This window comes from Macrosteles quadrilineatus, unplaced genomic scaffold, assembly GCF_028750875.1.
Source record: "Macrosteles quadrilineatus isolate MER2022 unplaced genomic scaffold, UCM_ALF_1.0 Scaffold_4__1_contigs__length_99947679, whole genome shotgun sequence".
Taxonomy (NCBI): domain Eukaryota; kingdom Metazoa; phylum Arthropoda; class Insecta; order Hemiptera; family Cicadellidae; genus Macrosteles; species Macrosteles quadrilineatus.
Window position 1 is genome coordinate 21,387,609 of NW_026542597.1, and position 17,211 is coordinate 21,404,819.

The window sequence follows — 17,211 nt, forward strand, 5'->3', positions numbered from 1 at the left end:
AAATTATAAATACTGTATACCAAAACGTCGTTGACCTGCACTGGTAAGTGATCCAATTCACTCACCACATAATTTTATTATGCTGCTGTTTTTAATATTTTTCGTCATACTGCATTAAAAACAGCCGTTTTTATGCATGCGTTTTGCAAGTCTAAAGTAGTATTTTTGTTCAGTTTTCAGCCCCTAGGGAGTAAAAGTCATCTCAATTGTAAATATTGATTAATAACAATTGCATGTATATCGATTGTTCAATCAATTGTAGTTAATTATTGTCTTATTTTACTCATCGATGTATATACTTCGACATATCGATAGTATAGCACTAACACAATTGTAATTGACAAAACTATTGAACCATTATTTATCAAACAGTTGTTTCTTTCCATTGGCAAATCAAATTGAAAACAACTTAGAAGTAGTTATGAGAGGTTGTCTTTAAATTAAAACTAGTTTAGTTTGTAACATAGTTTATTCAAATATGGTGCAATATGACGAAAAATATCACACGAGCAAAAAGTGCCTTTTCAACCCTCACTCATTTTCAATTTTCAAACCTCTGCTCGGGTCGAAAAGAGTCACTTTACGCCCTAGTAATGAAGTAACTCCTCTGAAAGCGACCATGTGATTGTGATGCATTCCTAAACTGTACGCCTTCAAGTTTTTGATACTGGAGAAACACACAGGTGGGTTGATGTTGCAGTGTTTTACGGTAGGATCTTTTATATGAATCCTACCAGTTTATGCTTTATACGCTGGATGTCCAGTTCACACCTGTGGTCCGATTTTGATTAAATTCGGTATGTGGGTATTAATGGTATCCCCAGGCATATTTTAATTTTTTAAATCTAAATTCATTATAGTTATTTTCCTACGAAATCTCATAAAATAAACGGAAAACTGTATTTTCACAAACAACAGCCAACATGTATTTGATTAAAAATTAATTGTAAAAAAAATAATTAATTGTTGAACTTGTAAAAATAAAGGTTCAAAAGTTATTGTAACTTTCAAGATTTCCCCCCCATAAAATATCATAGTTACTCCCTCCGCTTACTTATGATGAGCGTTGTTAAGGGTTGTTGCAAGCTAGTTAGCTAACTCCAAGCTGAATGGCCATACAATAAATAAATATCAATTGATAACTCAATGTGTTTCATATTTTCAGCATCTGATAACTTACTTTGTGGCCAGGTGCATAACTATAACCATAGCGAACCTTCTCCGTGAGTTTATCGAAGGTATCTATAATTTATTTTGTAACACGAGCATAATTACCTCCTTAATGCACCCACGTTCCCCACTACACATCGTTTATAGACGAATGATCACTTAATCACTGGTCTTAAATCTTTTCATGAGAAATATTATTTCAGTACCACCCAATTCCTAGAGATATAGTCTGGTTAAACCGATATGCTGATAAGAACTGTCTAGTTCTCACAGCACAGAACTGTATTTAATGATGTAAAATTAATTTAATTTCCTATGGAAATTTGAAATTAATTTATAAAAAAACTTAATTTGTCTTGTTTGTTTTTATTGGCTCCACAAGTAATCAGAAATAAAAATGACTCAAGATTTTATTACTTCTTGAACCTTTTGGGCCTTGAAGAGCCAGAAGGCAACACTGCTGATAAGAAATGTAAATCTTGTCTTGGTCAGGTCTTATAATAAACTGACCTGTCAGTAGGCAGAGATTGGTGAGGGAGGCTTTGGACGCCATAAATTATTTAGCGGTTTAATTATGTCTATTTTTATTGTTAATGGGATATACTGCAAGGATTATACAATAAAATTATTGAACACAACAAAGTTGTTTATTAAAATAGAGTTAGAGTGTTTATAAAATCGTTATAAACGCAAGTACTATATCTATCTTTAGATACCTCATGTGAAATAATGTTAGTAACAGGAATGTTTCAAAATTCTAATATAATGAGATTTTTTCCTTTAATTATACGTGTTAAATAATTGTAATTGTTGAATTCTCTCTAAACTTCCATGACTAAAGTTTTTTAAACGATATACAGTAACAAGTTTCAACATACAAATTTGCTTGTTAACTTGTTAACCATGTCTTCCACACTTAAAAACATGTATCATTCAATAAGAGTTTTAATTTACTTATCTAATCAAACAGTCGTACACAGTATACATTTATTTAAAGTTATATCAAAACAAAAACTTAACAAAATAACTAACTATACTGTAACAATAATTGTAGCAAACCTCAATAAGAAGTCAAACTTGATAACAAGTCTTGTTTAATAATCAATTCTTGTTTTATAATCAAGGAACTACTGAATTGAAAATTATGTGAGTAGTCTACGGAATGGACTCAGCAACTTGTTTTGTCATAAAAATTTTTAGGTATAAATAATGCAACCTCAAACATCCTTAGACTTTCTAGACTCAAAGATTTTACTAAGTTACCTTTTGTTTTGTAGTTGTCTTGAGTTCTTGAAGTGTTAGTTTCCCGGTGTACATTTTGCCACTAAGTGTGGCATCTTCAGAGGTCACTATTTTATAATTTACATAATATAGTATACAGAAGGGGCAAAATTATGGACCAAAAACTTTTTAATGGGTTACACCAGGAAAACCAAACTCTGCACACCTCTATGGCATAAATGTGCACTTTTTTGTTGGTACGGTATCCCAATTTCTTCCGTAAACGTACAATTGGTTATTTTGTGGGCATCTTAAAGATTTTAAATGTAAAGCCCCATCAAATAACACATCATTTTACATGCTATTAGTTTAAAAAGATATTGACAAAAGAAAACTAAGGGTCTCCATCCCAACCCATTACAGGATGGCGGATAGGTTTTATTTTTTCATCAGCCTAAGAGATTCCATGAAAAAAATGTACATACACCAATCTGTTGTACAGTGTACATTAAGGTCATTATCACTGTAACAAAAAACTGGAAACCAAAATGGGGTATCTTGGGGTGGGGGCAGATGGCCGCCATTATGTAACAGGTTCAGATAGACCTCTTGTTTTTGCCAATATTCTTTTAAACGAATGAGGTGTCACTTGATGGAGCTTTACTTTAAAAATTGTTGAGTTTCCCCCAAAATTGGTCATTTTGGTTTAAACGCTCTCAGTGACAGTTAAATATTCTAATAGTTTTTTGTATATAGTTTAATTTTTTGTTTCTCTACTGCCAGTTTGTACTCTTTTTTTTATTTAAAGTAAGCCTGCTATCCTCACAAAAATCCTAGGCCCACGCTTTATGTTACATCCTCAAACTTTTAGTAGGTAAGTTTTAAATGATGATGTTATGTTAGACTACAAGTCTAAAATACCAAAATACTTATTATAAAAAAAGTTTTTTAACTGGTAGTATGGTAAAAGTTACCATACTGACACAAATCATCAAGGTGTTATCAGTACTCATATGAAATCCCACTCATCGACAAGCCTCGCGCAGGAAAAATCATGCTCGTACCATAAAAACCAACTTCCCTGCCTTGTATCGTAATATACTATTTCTTTTCTTTATTGTGCTAGTGTTCTATTGTGTGTCTACGGAAATGTAGTTTATTGAGACTTAAAGATTACATTGTTCAACTCTGAAGATAACAAACATAATTACATGTACAGTACTTATGTCCATGTGTAGCCAAGGGAAAGGATGGTTTTGCCATAAACTAGTTTTGCTGATTGCAGTATTTGGATTGATGTAAAGCTGATATTTACACAATTTTAAATACCTATTAATAGTCCAAAAGCTACAAACCATCATTAAATTATGATAAATGTGTGAGTGATATCAATATTTCTGCGCCTCAAGAGGTACAGTTTGTCCCTGTTTTTGTTGAGGCTGCCCAATCTTCTCAGCTTCCTCGATGGTGTCAGGAAGAGTTGTGTTGAGAGTCTCAGGGCAGGTCAGGGTGAAAATCCCACCCATAATTGACAAAAGGGAAAATAATATCATCGGATCAAAGTACATACTCTGAAACATAAACCAACAACAGCAGTGACATAAAAAATAACAATAACAACAATGATAACAATGAAAAATCTTTAAACTTATTGGAAATTGTGTTTCACGATCAAGATTCAACAATAATAAGTGTTAATTAAATTATTTTGTTACCTTACAATATCCTGTTAGTGTTGGTAGATAACTACATGTTTCGTGGCGACTGCCACATCCTCAGGTTATCCTCTTCTCAGATTCGATCAGATAAATAATTTAATTAATATAAAGCAATATCCAGAAGTAGGACAATGAATTCTGAATAATAAGTGTACTGCCCTTTAACACGTTCGCTACCACAATTATATGGAATTTACGTTCGCATAGACCAGCGACGCAATTGTGCGTCGACTCGTTTCTCACAATAGACCACCGACGCATATTTGCGTCAGCTGGTCACATTGAAATGGACTAACGACGCACATTTGCGTCGGTATTCTAATGTTATTAAACAGCGTATTTCTTAGCAACGGTCTATTTTAGAGCCCGGATTTTATCATATCGGTCTAGAGGGATATCTGCCGCAAATGTGCGTCACTTGGTCCGTGGATATGACGATTGGTTACGTCACACAACAGTTGGCAACATTGTTGTTTACATTGTGTATTCCGCGACATCACAGAACAGATGTAAACGTTATAACCTTTGCAGTTTTGGCTAGTGTTTAGTGGAGTTTCTTTAGTTGTTTATGTAAAAGCTTGAAACAACCAAATTTACAACGACGCTTACGTGCGTCGCCTGGTCTATTGAAACGAAAATGTAATCTTTTTAACTGGATTTCGTTAAATAGACTGACCGACGCATATATGCGGCGTTTTAAAATTCGCTCATAACGAAAAATAAAAACAATATTTATTGCTTACTAATTCACTTAAGGTTATTATTAAGTCAATTAGTCCATTTAAACGATATTTCTCTTTTGGTCTGTCGGCAATGTTATTCCTATATCACTTGGTCTGTAAGCAACGTCATGATCATTCCTTTTAGTCTGTAAGAGTGACCGGACCGACGCAAATGTGCGTCGCTCGGTAGCGAACGTGTTAAACCTAATTTTGCCATATAAGACAATACTTAATAGAAAATAACTTACCTATCAAAATATTGTATCAATAAATATGCACAAATAGTTAAAATTTGTGCACTTTTCAGTTTCAGCATCCAAACAAATCAGAGGAAGTCATAGAATTTTAAATTGATCCAGAGTGACTAATTGTTTAAGTGTTTCTGCTTTTGTAGTAAAAAAATACACCTGCCGCAGCAAACCTGCACACTGAGTTAATTTCCATTTGCCTTATTGGATTCATAACAAAATATTTACATCAAGAAAACCCTGGTGAGCAGGATTAGACTGATGAATTTCAGTGTTTGTCCTTGGCTCTTGTGTATGGTCAATGTGAATGCTTGACGTATAAGACACTATGGTGGTGCTGCATTGTATTTCCAAGATGGGACTTGCTTGAATCTAAAGTGATTTTTGGAATGTTAACAAATCTTGCAGAATGCTCCCCAGTGATTATTTTGTTCTTAATAATGTGCTCTCATGGTTCCTTTATGATTAATTGAGTTCCGATGCACATTCCTTCAGTAATGTCCTCGTAATAGCAAAAAATTATGGACGTTTGTTTATGAGTAAAATAACAAGTAATAACATGAGTCGAGTCTCGGCATGCGATCAGATCTGTACTATGTTGTGACGACCGTTTACCATAAATTAGTTAGTAGGCCTACTTAAATGTATTTTTGTCCGTTATTGTTTAGTTTGTGTGTGTCGGAAAGACTATGACGTGACCCTTATGGTTTAAACAATTTTGTAGATTTGACAATGGCGCATTGACGTCGAAACGTACGTAATCCTAGTTTTGGACTACATGGATCACTTGGCGATTAAGGTAATGTAACCTCATATATATTATAACTCAGTGATTCAGAAAAAAACAACATACAACATGAAGTAAAATAACCTTGCATACAGCAGATTTATAAAACATAACAATTATTCTCTTAATTATTCTCTTCCCATTGAGAAGCACAGTTTTGGTGGCTATATATGTACCGACGGTAATGGCTACTTCACTATAGGGAAATCGCTAAGAAAATATAATAAAAGACTTACAATGAGAGGTGTCTGCTGAGAGAGAATAGAGCCAACTCGTCCCACCATGGAGCAGCAGGCTAGCAGCGTGTGTCGCAACTCTGTTGGGAACACTTCAGCTGTGTAGACGTACAACACCGTCAGTGTCAGAGTAGAGGCGAACTTGGATGTGAGGAACAAGAACACACTGAACACCACTTGACCTTCGGCAAAACACTCGGATAAAAAACCAATTTTTGCTGCCTTCCTTCATATTACAATATTCTGTTACTCTAAATAAGTAAGGATTTACTGTATGACTCCTCTTACCCTTGCTAACAAACATGAGAAGAAAGCAAGTTACGCCACAGAGGAAGAACGACCACGCGGTGGTGCCTTTTCTACCCAGCAATGGCCAGTCAGGTAGCCACAAACTGACTACATAGGCTGGTGCCTCTATCAGGCTGGCCAATAGGAAGGACACGTAGCGGTTGCTGCTCTCAAACAAGGTGGTGTACTGGGAGATACCGTAGTAGGAGAAGATGGAGGCCATCCTGGAATAGATAAGATACGATTAGATTCTTATGACGCCAACAAAATAGGTGTGTGATTTTATGACGAAGATGAGCAAACAAGTTTTGTGTGAGTTTTGTGTTAAATGAATGAGATGACAGCTTTGCTAATGACTAAGATCAGCTGATTTTATAAAATGGTTCATTCATGAAAAGCCTAATGGTTAAGAACAGGTGGGTCCATTTTCAAATTATTTAATAGTTTTTTGTGTAACAAGTGTGTAAAGAAACTTTGCGCTCATGTTATACAATATATTTTTCCTACAGTTACTATAAAGAATAAATAATGGGGTATGTATGGTTGGGATTGTGGCGTCGTCTTGTGATCCAGCTACTTGGAGGTCATGAATTGTGAATATTTATAGGCATGATCTGTGGATGCGATACTCCCTAAAAGCTGAAACAAATTAGTAAAATAATGATAATGTAGAATGTTTTTTTTTCTTCAAAACACAAAAACTACTTACCAACACAAGGCGAGGGCAATAAAACGACACATGATGGTACGGGATTTCCAAACTGCCATTAGTCGGCTGGGTTTTGAGGCTTTTCCCGACTGTTCTGTTGGTTTTGGGGTTATGTCTTTCTAGAACACACCATCCACAGTTTTATTGTGTGATAATTAAGAAACACAAAATCATCTCAAGACAGTTTAAAGCAGCTCTAACAGTTTAAAAAATTGCTCGAATCATGTTAAAAAATGAGACAAGTCATATTCAGCACTACCACGAGCCCTCGGGTGTGTGGTAGTGTACCGCTAGCTAAGGGATTTTCTGAGACTACTACAGCAGTAGTTTTGTTTTGTGCATGCGCAGAGATAAGTCTCAAAGAATCACATTATTAGTACTAATAAAAATAGATTTAAAATACTGATTTATATGTTCTCCTCTCCATATCTCTATATAAAGAATAATCCCAGCAAAAAAGTGCATAGGATGTTTCTTGTAGATAATATTTTAGAGTTATTTACGAAAAACCTAAAAAAGGACACTTAGAGCCCCCTTTAGCTTCACCATAGCGGACCATTAATTTTATTATGTTTTTAATGCCCCTTTCCCTACAACTGTACCAAATTTTGCTATTACAGGATTTTTTCCTTTATTTGGTATTGTTTTTGTCTTCCTTGCCTAGACTACTAGCAGTAGACAAAATTCTAAGAGACAGCGCTGGCCCCTCCCACCACAAAACTCCTGCGCGGATGAAGTCCTACTTTTGGTGTAGCAAGACTCATGGTAAAACGTCCGCATGATACTGTCACTCTGGGGTAGTGGCAGATGTCGGCGTGCCTTTAAATCACGGATAAATAAAAGCTGGCTTTACAACTACCACAACTAAAAACAAACACAAAAAAAAATATCTTATAATAATGGTAGAGGCAATTTTTGTCAAGTAACTTTTAACCAAAAATCTACCAACTTCTTTGCTAATTGTGTTAAAAGCATCTGCAAAAACCATGAAGTAGAAAATTTATTTACTGTTTTAACTGGTTATAGAGGTGTATAAAGTAAACACACTTCCTTAAGTGTGTTTACTTTATTGTATAAAGTTTGTAAGTGTGCGTAGTGTGCCTTTTTACATAATCTAGTGTTAATACAGTTAACATTAGGGTTTGTGATGTGTTCCGAATAAGTTGTTTGTTGTTTTATTGACTAAATCCAATAAAACTTAATGTGATAAATATTTACCCCACGTGATCTCTCACGTTATAATTATAGGCACTCTCTAGGGATAAATGACATTTTGATTATAATTTTTTAATATCTTTGTGAATAGTATTGAAGGAACTACATACCGGTACCCTGAAAATGTGCGTTATGCAGCTGGCTCAGAACACTCGGCAACTTGTCTTCAGTGTTGTTCATCTTGGCCATCCTGCCGAAGATTTTCTCAATGTCTTCAATTCTATCTTGAGTGTGCAACCATCTAACTGACTCTGGAAGCAGCCTGAAAGCATAGCAAAAATAACTAATGACTTGGCCACGACATGATTATGGAACAACCATGCACTTTTAGCTCGGGTATGGTGGGGCAGAAAGATGCTAGTTCTGAGCGAGATGAACCTGAACAGCTATTGTTTACAACAGCAGTTGTAGCGCACAGGCTCTTCCTACAGCATGAGCGCTGTAGTACATGATGGTGAGGGGGGATAGGAGAGCGGAAGGGGACGACCAATAAAATTTGCACTAGACACAGGCGAGTGGCGAGACTAGACAACTTAGTGTACCATTGAATGTTTTCTCTGTATCTTAGTACTCTGTTGTAGAGCAAAAATCTGTTTACATAATTTTGTGCAAAAAGTGTTTTCTCACCAATGCATGAGCACCAGCAGCAGTGAAGGTATGTAGAGAACTCGCAGCATCAGTCTCCAGTCAGCCATTGCCCACATCACCAGGGCTAGCACGACCTCTCCCAAGGCAAAGTAGACGTTGATCAGCAAACTGCCCAGCAGACGCTTTTGGGGAGCCAGAATCTCCAGACCTGCACAGAGGCAAATAAATATTTCAGAGTAAAATTATGGTCGAGTAGCTCGAATAGGGCAGATTGCCAGTCAGATCATCGAGTACGTGTACACCCACGGAAGTATACCTCAGACAGTTGGTTTAGTTGCTGTAGTGTGTACTAATTTTAAAATTAAGTTTGCAATGTTTTGGCTCCACTCTATAAAATTCTGTTGACACTTGACACAGTCCTCCAACAGATGAAATATTGTGTTTGCTGAGTTTTCTGTGTACTATTAATGAATAGATTAGCCTTCTAAACTTTTTGTATAGTAAGCTAAATAGTGGTTATCTTTCTTCATTCTAAACATCAAAATCATTCTCCTATCAAACTATCCACTTACCAAGTATGAAAGCAGGAGAGTACACAGCCATGAATCCATCTAAACACTCCATAATGAGTGTTATTGTGTAGTTTTCAGAGAAAGATCTGATAACTCCAGTCACAGCCAGAACTACACAGCTATATACCAGCACTGTCTTGCGGCCAACCCTAAAGTGAAAATGAGTGAAATTTTAAACACGTTTTAAACAATTGTTTTGGAAATAGGTTGTAATTGGTGCTCCTGAGCTCTACAAATATGTTGATATATACTATTTTAAATTATAGCTCTACTTCCAATCCAGTCCAACCAAAAATTCCCATACATGTGAAAGAAAATCAGGAGATTCATCCAATGAATATCTTAAATAATAAAATAATTGTATGGCAATTAAGGAACATTGTTTAGCATAACATTATTGTGATTTCTTCATTGATTTAGACAGTTATAAACGAGGGCTATTCAGAAAGTAGGGAACGTTTTGTAGTAATATAATACGGCTAGAGTTTGCATGGTAAGAAAATGTACCTGACACATTAAAAAAATTAACTAAAATACTACTTTTTTACCTAGCCAACAAATGTATTGAGGCACTTATCATAGTGTGGGATGCTTTGAAATTGATCTGTCATATAATTCCATAGCTTGAGAGCTCAGTTACCAGGTGACCAAGTGATTAGAGTTCCTTGCCGTCATGATGACTGTGCTGCTAAGTGTGAACCAAGTATTTATTTTGGGAAACAAGTGAAAGCCACTTGCAGCAAGATATGGACCAAAGGATGGTTGAATACCAATTAGCCATGCAAGTCAGTTGGAATATTTTGCACGGCAATTTTAGTTTGGCAATTTTGAAACCTGCATAATTTCAATTGGCTCTTCTAACTATTATATAATGCTATGGCCAGATAAACCGTATCACAGACTGCACGTTTTGACCAACGAGATTTTCAATTGCAGCACACTTAAACTTTGATTTTACAAAATAGTCAGCACAACAACACTTCCGCTGTGACAGCTGGACAGTCATTGAGTAGGGGAACACGTATGTACTATAAAGTGCAAAATCAGTGGGAGCCTATCGATGCTGTACAAAAACACTCCTTACTTGCTGAATAGCCCTCGTATTTGAATAGTGGTCAGCAATGTCCTTAAAATATATACAAAATAAAAATGTGATGATGTTTGTCTGAATCATCTAAAATAAATGCTGTGATTGGGATGCATTACTTCCACAGTGCTTGTCTAGTAATTCAAAGGTTGCTGGTTCGATCCTGTGAATGGTTAGTAACCTTTTGATGGTTCAAGACTTGACCCAGCGTGTCCTTGATTGTTGGGCTTTTAATAAATGGTCCTGGCCTGAATAATGAAACGGCTTACTTTGGCCGTTAATAAAAGGTATACAAGGCACTTCACACTCTTCCATCACTCATATTTGGATTAAAATACATCCCGATCCCCATCTCAATTGGTGAAATATAATTTCCTGCTTACCTGTCAGATATTAATCCAGCAACCGGAATGCCGATGAAGCTTGACATTACAAACACACTACCAATGAGTGTGAGCTTCCACAGATCTTCAGGACAGAGGATTTTAAACTGAAACACAATTGTTGTGCTTGGTGAGTAAAGAACAGAAGTCCTTCCATCAAAATATTGGTCGGTTTACTGACCATTGATTATGGGAAAGTCTGCAGCAGCCAGGATAACTGTTGGAAATTGTTGGATGAAATTCAGTCTTCTCAGGATGAAGGGAATAATGGTAATTTGGGAATATATGAATAGACTATTATAATCAACTATCACTATTATAAGTGCTAAACTGTTGGTATATGAAGAAAATAACAAGAGATGTTAAGTTTTATGAGGGTGTCCAGTGACAAGATAAAAAATACTCCCACAGCACAGCAAACCTGCTCAGACTAAGCAAATTACCATTTGCCTTGAATTTTCACTAAAGTATACCTCCTTAATACTTCCAGATGTATTTCCCTATGTATATAGCATTATTGTTATATTTTCTTGGGTTTGTTGCTACAGGGAAAGCAATTTTGCGTATTTTAAATAAATAAACTTTAAAATTGGATCAAAATTGTGTTCATAAACAAGCAGAATACAACAGTTTACTATATTCTCCATTAGATTAACATGGCAGTTTTAAACTAACAGTTTTTTTTTTTATTTTTCCTCTTAACCATAATAGCCTATAATGCTTCGATGTACTAAATTATTTATTTGTTCAGGTTTTACAAAATGGCTTGGGAAAAATTTTAATGACCTAAATATAACATTATTGGATGAAACTCAGAGGATGAAAATCAACAAGCTTTCTTGTTAGTTAACTCACATCCGTCCCTATGGTTTTGGTGGGTTCAGAGAACACCCATTCATTGCAAGTGACCGCACTCTTGTTGAACATCTCAGCAGAACACACAGTTTGGTTATTGACCGCAGCCGCAGACAAAGGTTGATATCGCAGACACTCGTGGGGAACGTGATTGTTTGCTCGATCAGTGAAAGGAACTGCTGCATGGAGCCAGGCTGCTTTGAAGTCTGCTGTATTGGGGGAGTCCTCGCACTCGGGGACGAGACATCTGAACAAGCAAGGTGGGTAAGGATAAATATATTGATCAGTAAAAGCTTGTTAAAAGCTTACTACAAAAACCTCATTCTACAACTCCTTTGAAGAATGTTGCTTCGATGTCATTCAGATGTTTGATTAATCTATATTGCTCCAACTATACCTGTGTGGTATGCTCATTGTGGTGAAGATGTACTCCGTGGAGCGGAAACCACACATGATGACAGGAAACATGAGCACAGTGTAGCAGAACGCCTGGTACTTGCCAAACTGTCCCAGGTCCTTCAGCATGGAGTCCAGGTCCATCATCTGAATAAAGCACAATCAAGAGGTTAGAGAGCCTGTTAGAGGTTGCCTGTTTGATTCTGAAAAGGATTAATTCAAACTTAAAGGCTTGTGGTCGAAAACTCGACCAAAAATATTTAATGTACAGACTTCTCTATTAGTAAAAATGTAAAATAGTTCATATAAAACAAATTCTCAGATTAGACTTGTTATTTCAATTTTTTTCCCCAAAATTGTATCTCAAATGTAAACACTTTTAACCCACCACAGCATCTTTGTCCTACATTAACAAAAGATAGCCTCACTATGAAGCCTGCAGCCTTCAGGTAACAAAGAAGTAAATTAGCTAATTGGAAAAGGCAAAAGTACAATATCCTACTTTAAAATTCATATTTTTTAACTACAGTAATTATTTAAGTTGAAAACATGACGTTATAAGTGGCAAAACTCATCCACTTAAAGTGGATGAGTTTTGGTTGAAGCCTAAGCTATTTTTTCCCTAGAACACTATTAGAAGCCTAATAATTAGGCTATTGATAGTTAACATGTTTATGAACAGTTTACTCAATAGGTTTTAGCTTATCAAAATTAATATTGACAAAATATATCTTATTTGATAGCAATATATGAACAGGTATAGTTTCTATTTTCAATAGTTTGCTTAAAATGTCATGCATATTAGTTTTCCTCAAATGAAATCCAAAGTAATGTGTATTCGATTCATGCTGACATTTTTAAGACCTTCCTAAATTAAATTTCATGTTGATGGCATGGCCCCTGGATTAATTATATGACTTATATGGTACAATACCTCGGCGGCATGTTTTGTAACCCTGACGTTGAAGCATTTACTGCAAAACATGTAGGTCACCTTACATCAAAATTTGGATTACTTGACGAGGTATATTGTACCATATAATTATTAGTCTTTCTAAATTATTCACCAGAAAGGTTTGGACGAGAAAAACAACTAAATCCACTCTAACTAATTCCGTAATTACTTAAATACAGATAATGATGAGATATTATTCAGTTTAATAAAGTGTTAGGTAGAATGTTATGTCATTTTTAGCACAATCCACAAATATTCAATTTATTATTGGAGGGGTACCTAATGACTGACAATATATCATATTATTATCTCTCTTCATACAAAAGAAAAATAATTTAGCAATTTATAAACTAACATAAGTAAATTTTTTAGTTTTTTGGTACCGTACCACTAAGAATTATAGAGATGATTCTAGCATTAGTTGACTCAGAGTTCAAGCTTGTTATAATAACCGTAATCACAAGCGTCATGCCTCATTATTGATCACTCGTTTTTAAGTGCAAAGTTTTCATATCGAAGTAGATATATTTAACAGATGATTTTTCGTAATGAGTTATTTGTTTCCCGAGTGTTTTATAAAAATAAAATATTCATAAAAATTGAAACAAGGTTAAAAACAAATGTACAAACTTAGTACAGTGAGATCCCTATAGGTATGCTAATAATTATTTGATTCGTTTTTCATTTTTAAACACACAGGTATTATAGTTTTGCCACGGTTAAAATAAATATTATGTTTTCTAACATTACCAATCAATTAGCCTATCAATTATTTAAATGGCCAGATGGGGACGCCACCTAGGTGCGTATTTTATCACAAAGGAGTAAAGGATGAGTGTAGAATAGTGTGTGATTATCTGTGTAGCTTCGTTACTGGTTAAGATTAGCTGTTTGACGTATTTGACAAAATTAACATTTATATCTGTTTTAGGCCTATTATTTTGTGGCTTTATCTAGACCATTTAATTTTTTTTTGTTACACCATTTTTACTCAGTCCTTATTTGTCTTCATTCGTGCATATAGGTATCAAGTCATTTGTTTGATAGAAAATAAGGAAATAACTATTAAACCAAAGGAAAAATAAAACTTATGATAACATGATGACTCTATTAGGCTCTTAATGATCCATTGGTTTGAGTATGAAACAACTGGTCTTTAAAACAAAATCCACACATTAAGCATTCATACTATTACTTTCCTTGGCTAAAAACCTACATTTGCGTTGTTCCTTTATTAAAGTGATCATATGATTTAGAAAATATATCAAAATTGAATACTATGGAGAATAAACTATTGCCGTAGTTATCATGTTAAGATCTAGACCCGGGACCGATTTACTTTTTTGTTTTGAGATCCCCAGGAGGGAAAAACACCCGCTCAATGTTCAAATGTAATACATATATATATATTTTTTAATTGGCTATATATATTTTATTTTGCTAGGCCTCTATTATAACTAGCCGCTTCACCCCTTGCCTTGCAACGGTGTGAGGATGCCGAAGAGGTAATGTTGGTTCTTTGAAAATGCCGTAAAAAATGGTTTCACATCCACCATTTAATTTAGAAACTAAATTCAACTGCCAAATACCACATATCTTGATAAACGTGTTTTTTGTTAACTCAGATGGTGCACACTTGTTTATGCTACCTGGGATGATATAAAAGTTGTGCCAAATCAACTATAAAAATATTATTTAGACCTATATATGATTTTATGTTTAAGAGATACGCTTACTAATGAGTGAATTAATTTTTTAATATCAATATTCAAAGTAAATTGTTAAGTTAAACAAATTTTATTGTTTTTGACATCTTATTGTAAGATTTGTTTTTAATTCGAAATATGTAAAATTAATCCATTACACAGATTTAAAGATGTTAATTTGTTTATTCAGTTATTTACAATGCCATGCCTTACATGCCTTACAGTACATCATTTGGTTTGATCTAATAGTGTTTGATAACAAATTGTGAATGAATGAACGATATTCACCTTCACCAACATTAACAACCTTACATACTGTATTTCTTATCTTTACATGGGTGGAATATAGGTACACACAAAGTAATATTTAGTTTATTTAATGTTTATCGTTTATTTAATCCAATTTAAGACATTAAAAATGTACACTACCTTTAGAACACCAAATTGCTATAATAAAATCATTTTAAAAAACCCTACCTTTGAATGTCAGAGGGAAATAATGAATTCCTTGTAGAATCCTCTGGCAGTGGTCAGGATCAGCTGTGCGGGAAATCAGCTGTGCAGCGGACAAGTGTCGACGATATACAGAAGGCGTAGGCAGTGACAACTCGCGGTGATGATCGCTCGAGCACAGCAGGCCTTGGATATAATCACCCGAGTGGCGAGTACATGTGTCCAGACTACACCATCGCTTCCAGTCCTGCCACAGCCTTCTAAATACATACAGAATCAGTTCAATTGCAGAATTAGTTTTGGAGGACCTACTTATTTGGAAAGTGAAACTTGGTACGGTCCCTAGACTCTAATTGAAAAGGAAACGTTGTGAAAACTTGTTTTTGCTAATGGAAAATCTCCCTATTTATCCCTCACACACCATAAAATCCATCCCAAGATTCTCAAAAGCCTGATTGATAACAATTACTATTAGTTTTTTACCGTTTATATTATTATTGAACATGTTGAAGACTTATTGAAGACTTACAAACTAGCCAAGCAAACGTAGAAAGAATCCCATATATGAAAAGAAATTGTTTGCTGCAAGACCGTCACTGTAATGAGTCATTGTATCACTGTTTTGCTGCGGCCGAAAAATAATCAAATTTATGATATTTGATTAAGTAATATACAGTATCTGAAGAACTTAACTGATTCAAACAATCAACAGCTCAAACTAAAGCCTATAATTTACTGATTATTTTCAGCCTTAAACATTAAAAAAAATAAAAAAACTATACTGGAGCTATTGATTTTTATTCATAGAAAACCCTTATAAAAAAATTTTCATGTTGGTTGTTCACCTAGTGTTTGCTTGAGACTCGTCTGATTTGAATAACTGATAGCTTAAATGAAAGCCGGTATTTCACTTTTGTCCAAAATATATAGGATTAGGATTATATCATTATAAATGGCGAAATACATCTTAAAATGAAGAAAGAATTTGAATATAAATCAAATTTATGTTTTTTGTTGAGTAATACAGCAGATAAAGATATGCCGATGCTTGATGTGAAATCTGTGCGTGCATACCTTCAATTTGAGACCTCAGTAATAACAATTGGTCGTGTAGGAGAACCAAATGGACTCGGAAAAGAAACCCCATTTTTTTAAATATATCCATTCACTACTACTGGTGATCCATTCACTACTATATAGTTTTATTATGGTGCTGTGTATAGGCTAAAAATAATTTCTTCTAAAAGCTACCATGACCATATGATTGTGATGGATTCCTAAACTGTACGCCTTCATATTTTTGATACTGGAGAAGCACACAGGTGCGTTGCTATTGCATTGTTTTACAGCAGGAGCTTAAATATATGAATCATTAATACACTACATATGAATTGTTATATGTCGGCTTTCCCTGTTGCTCGCCGATTTTACTGAATGACAATATACATATACATATATTGATTTCATTTTTTTATAAACCACGTTGTTAGATCATAAAATACAAAGTTGTTTAATATTTTTGGTTAGATAATTGCTTAAATACTTATTTTTAAACTATTTTTAGAATTTTATTGAAAAACACGTTATAATTCTTTATTTTAAATATTATTGCAGTGTAGTAAGAATGTATTTATGTAATTTTTATCGTTTTCTATAAGTGATGTCTAACTTAAATCCATTCATCGGCTGAAAAAACCCCTTATTTTATACATGACTTGTTTTACGTCTAGGTATCTGCGTATTTCAAAGTAAAGTATTAAAGTACAATTAATTAATTGAAGACGATAAAAACATTACAACTGTTTAATATAGGATCGACTTTAGCAAAATAATAGAAGGCACATTAAGTATTATACAATTCGTCTTTTCTACAATTCATTAAATAAAACTTTAATACGATTA

The 17,211-nt window shown here is 34.5% G+C and overlaps 1 protein-coding gene across 1 annotated transcript; it reads right to left on the minus strand.

Annotated features, from left to right (window-relative positions):
• Positions 1-1,985: 1,985 nt before the first annotated feature.
• Positions 1,986-15,428, minus strand: LOC128992021 (solute carrier family 22 member 4-like). The gene is made up of 11 exons (XM_054415362.1): positions 15,334-15,428; positions 12,197-12,342; positions 11,800-12,046; positions 10,945-11,051; positions 9,475-9,623; positions 8,942-9,110; positions 8,425-8,576; positions 7,100-7,214; positions 6,391-6,614; positions 6,103-6,284; positions 1,986-3,962 (listed from the first exon to the last, which is right to left on the minus strand). The coding sequence occupies exons 2-11, from the start codon at positions 12,340-12,342 to the stop codon at positions 3,780-3,782; spliced, it is 1,674 nt and encodes a 557-aa protein (XP_054271337.1). The 5' UTR covers positions 15,334-15,428; the 3' UTR covers positions 1,986-3,779.
• Between the last annotated feature and the right edge of the window lie 1,783 nt (positions 15,429-17,211).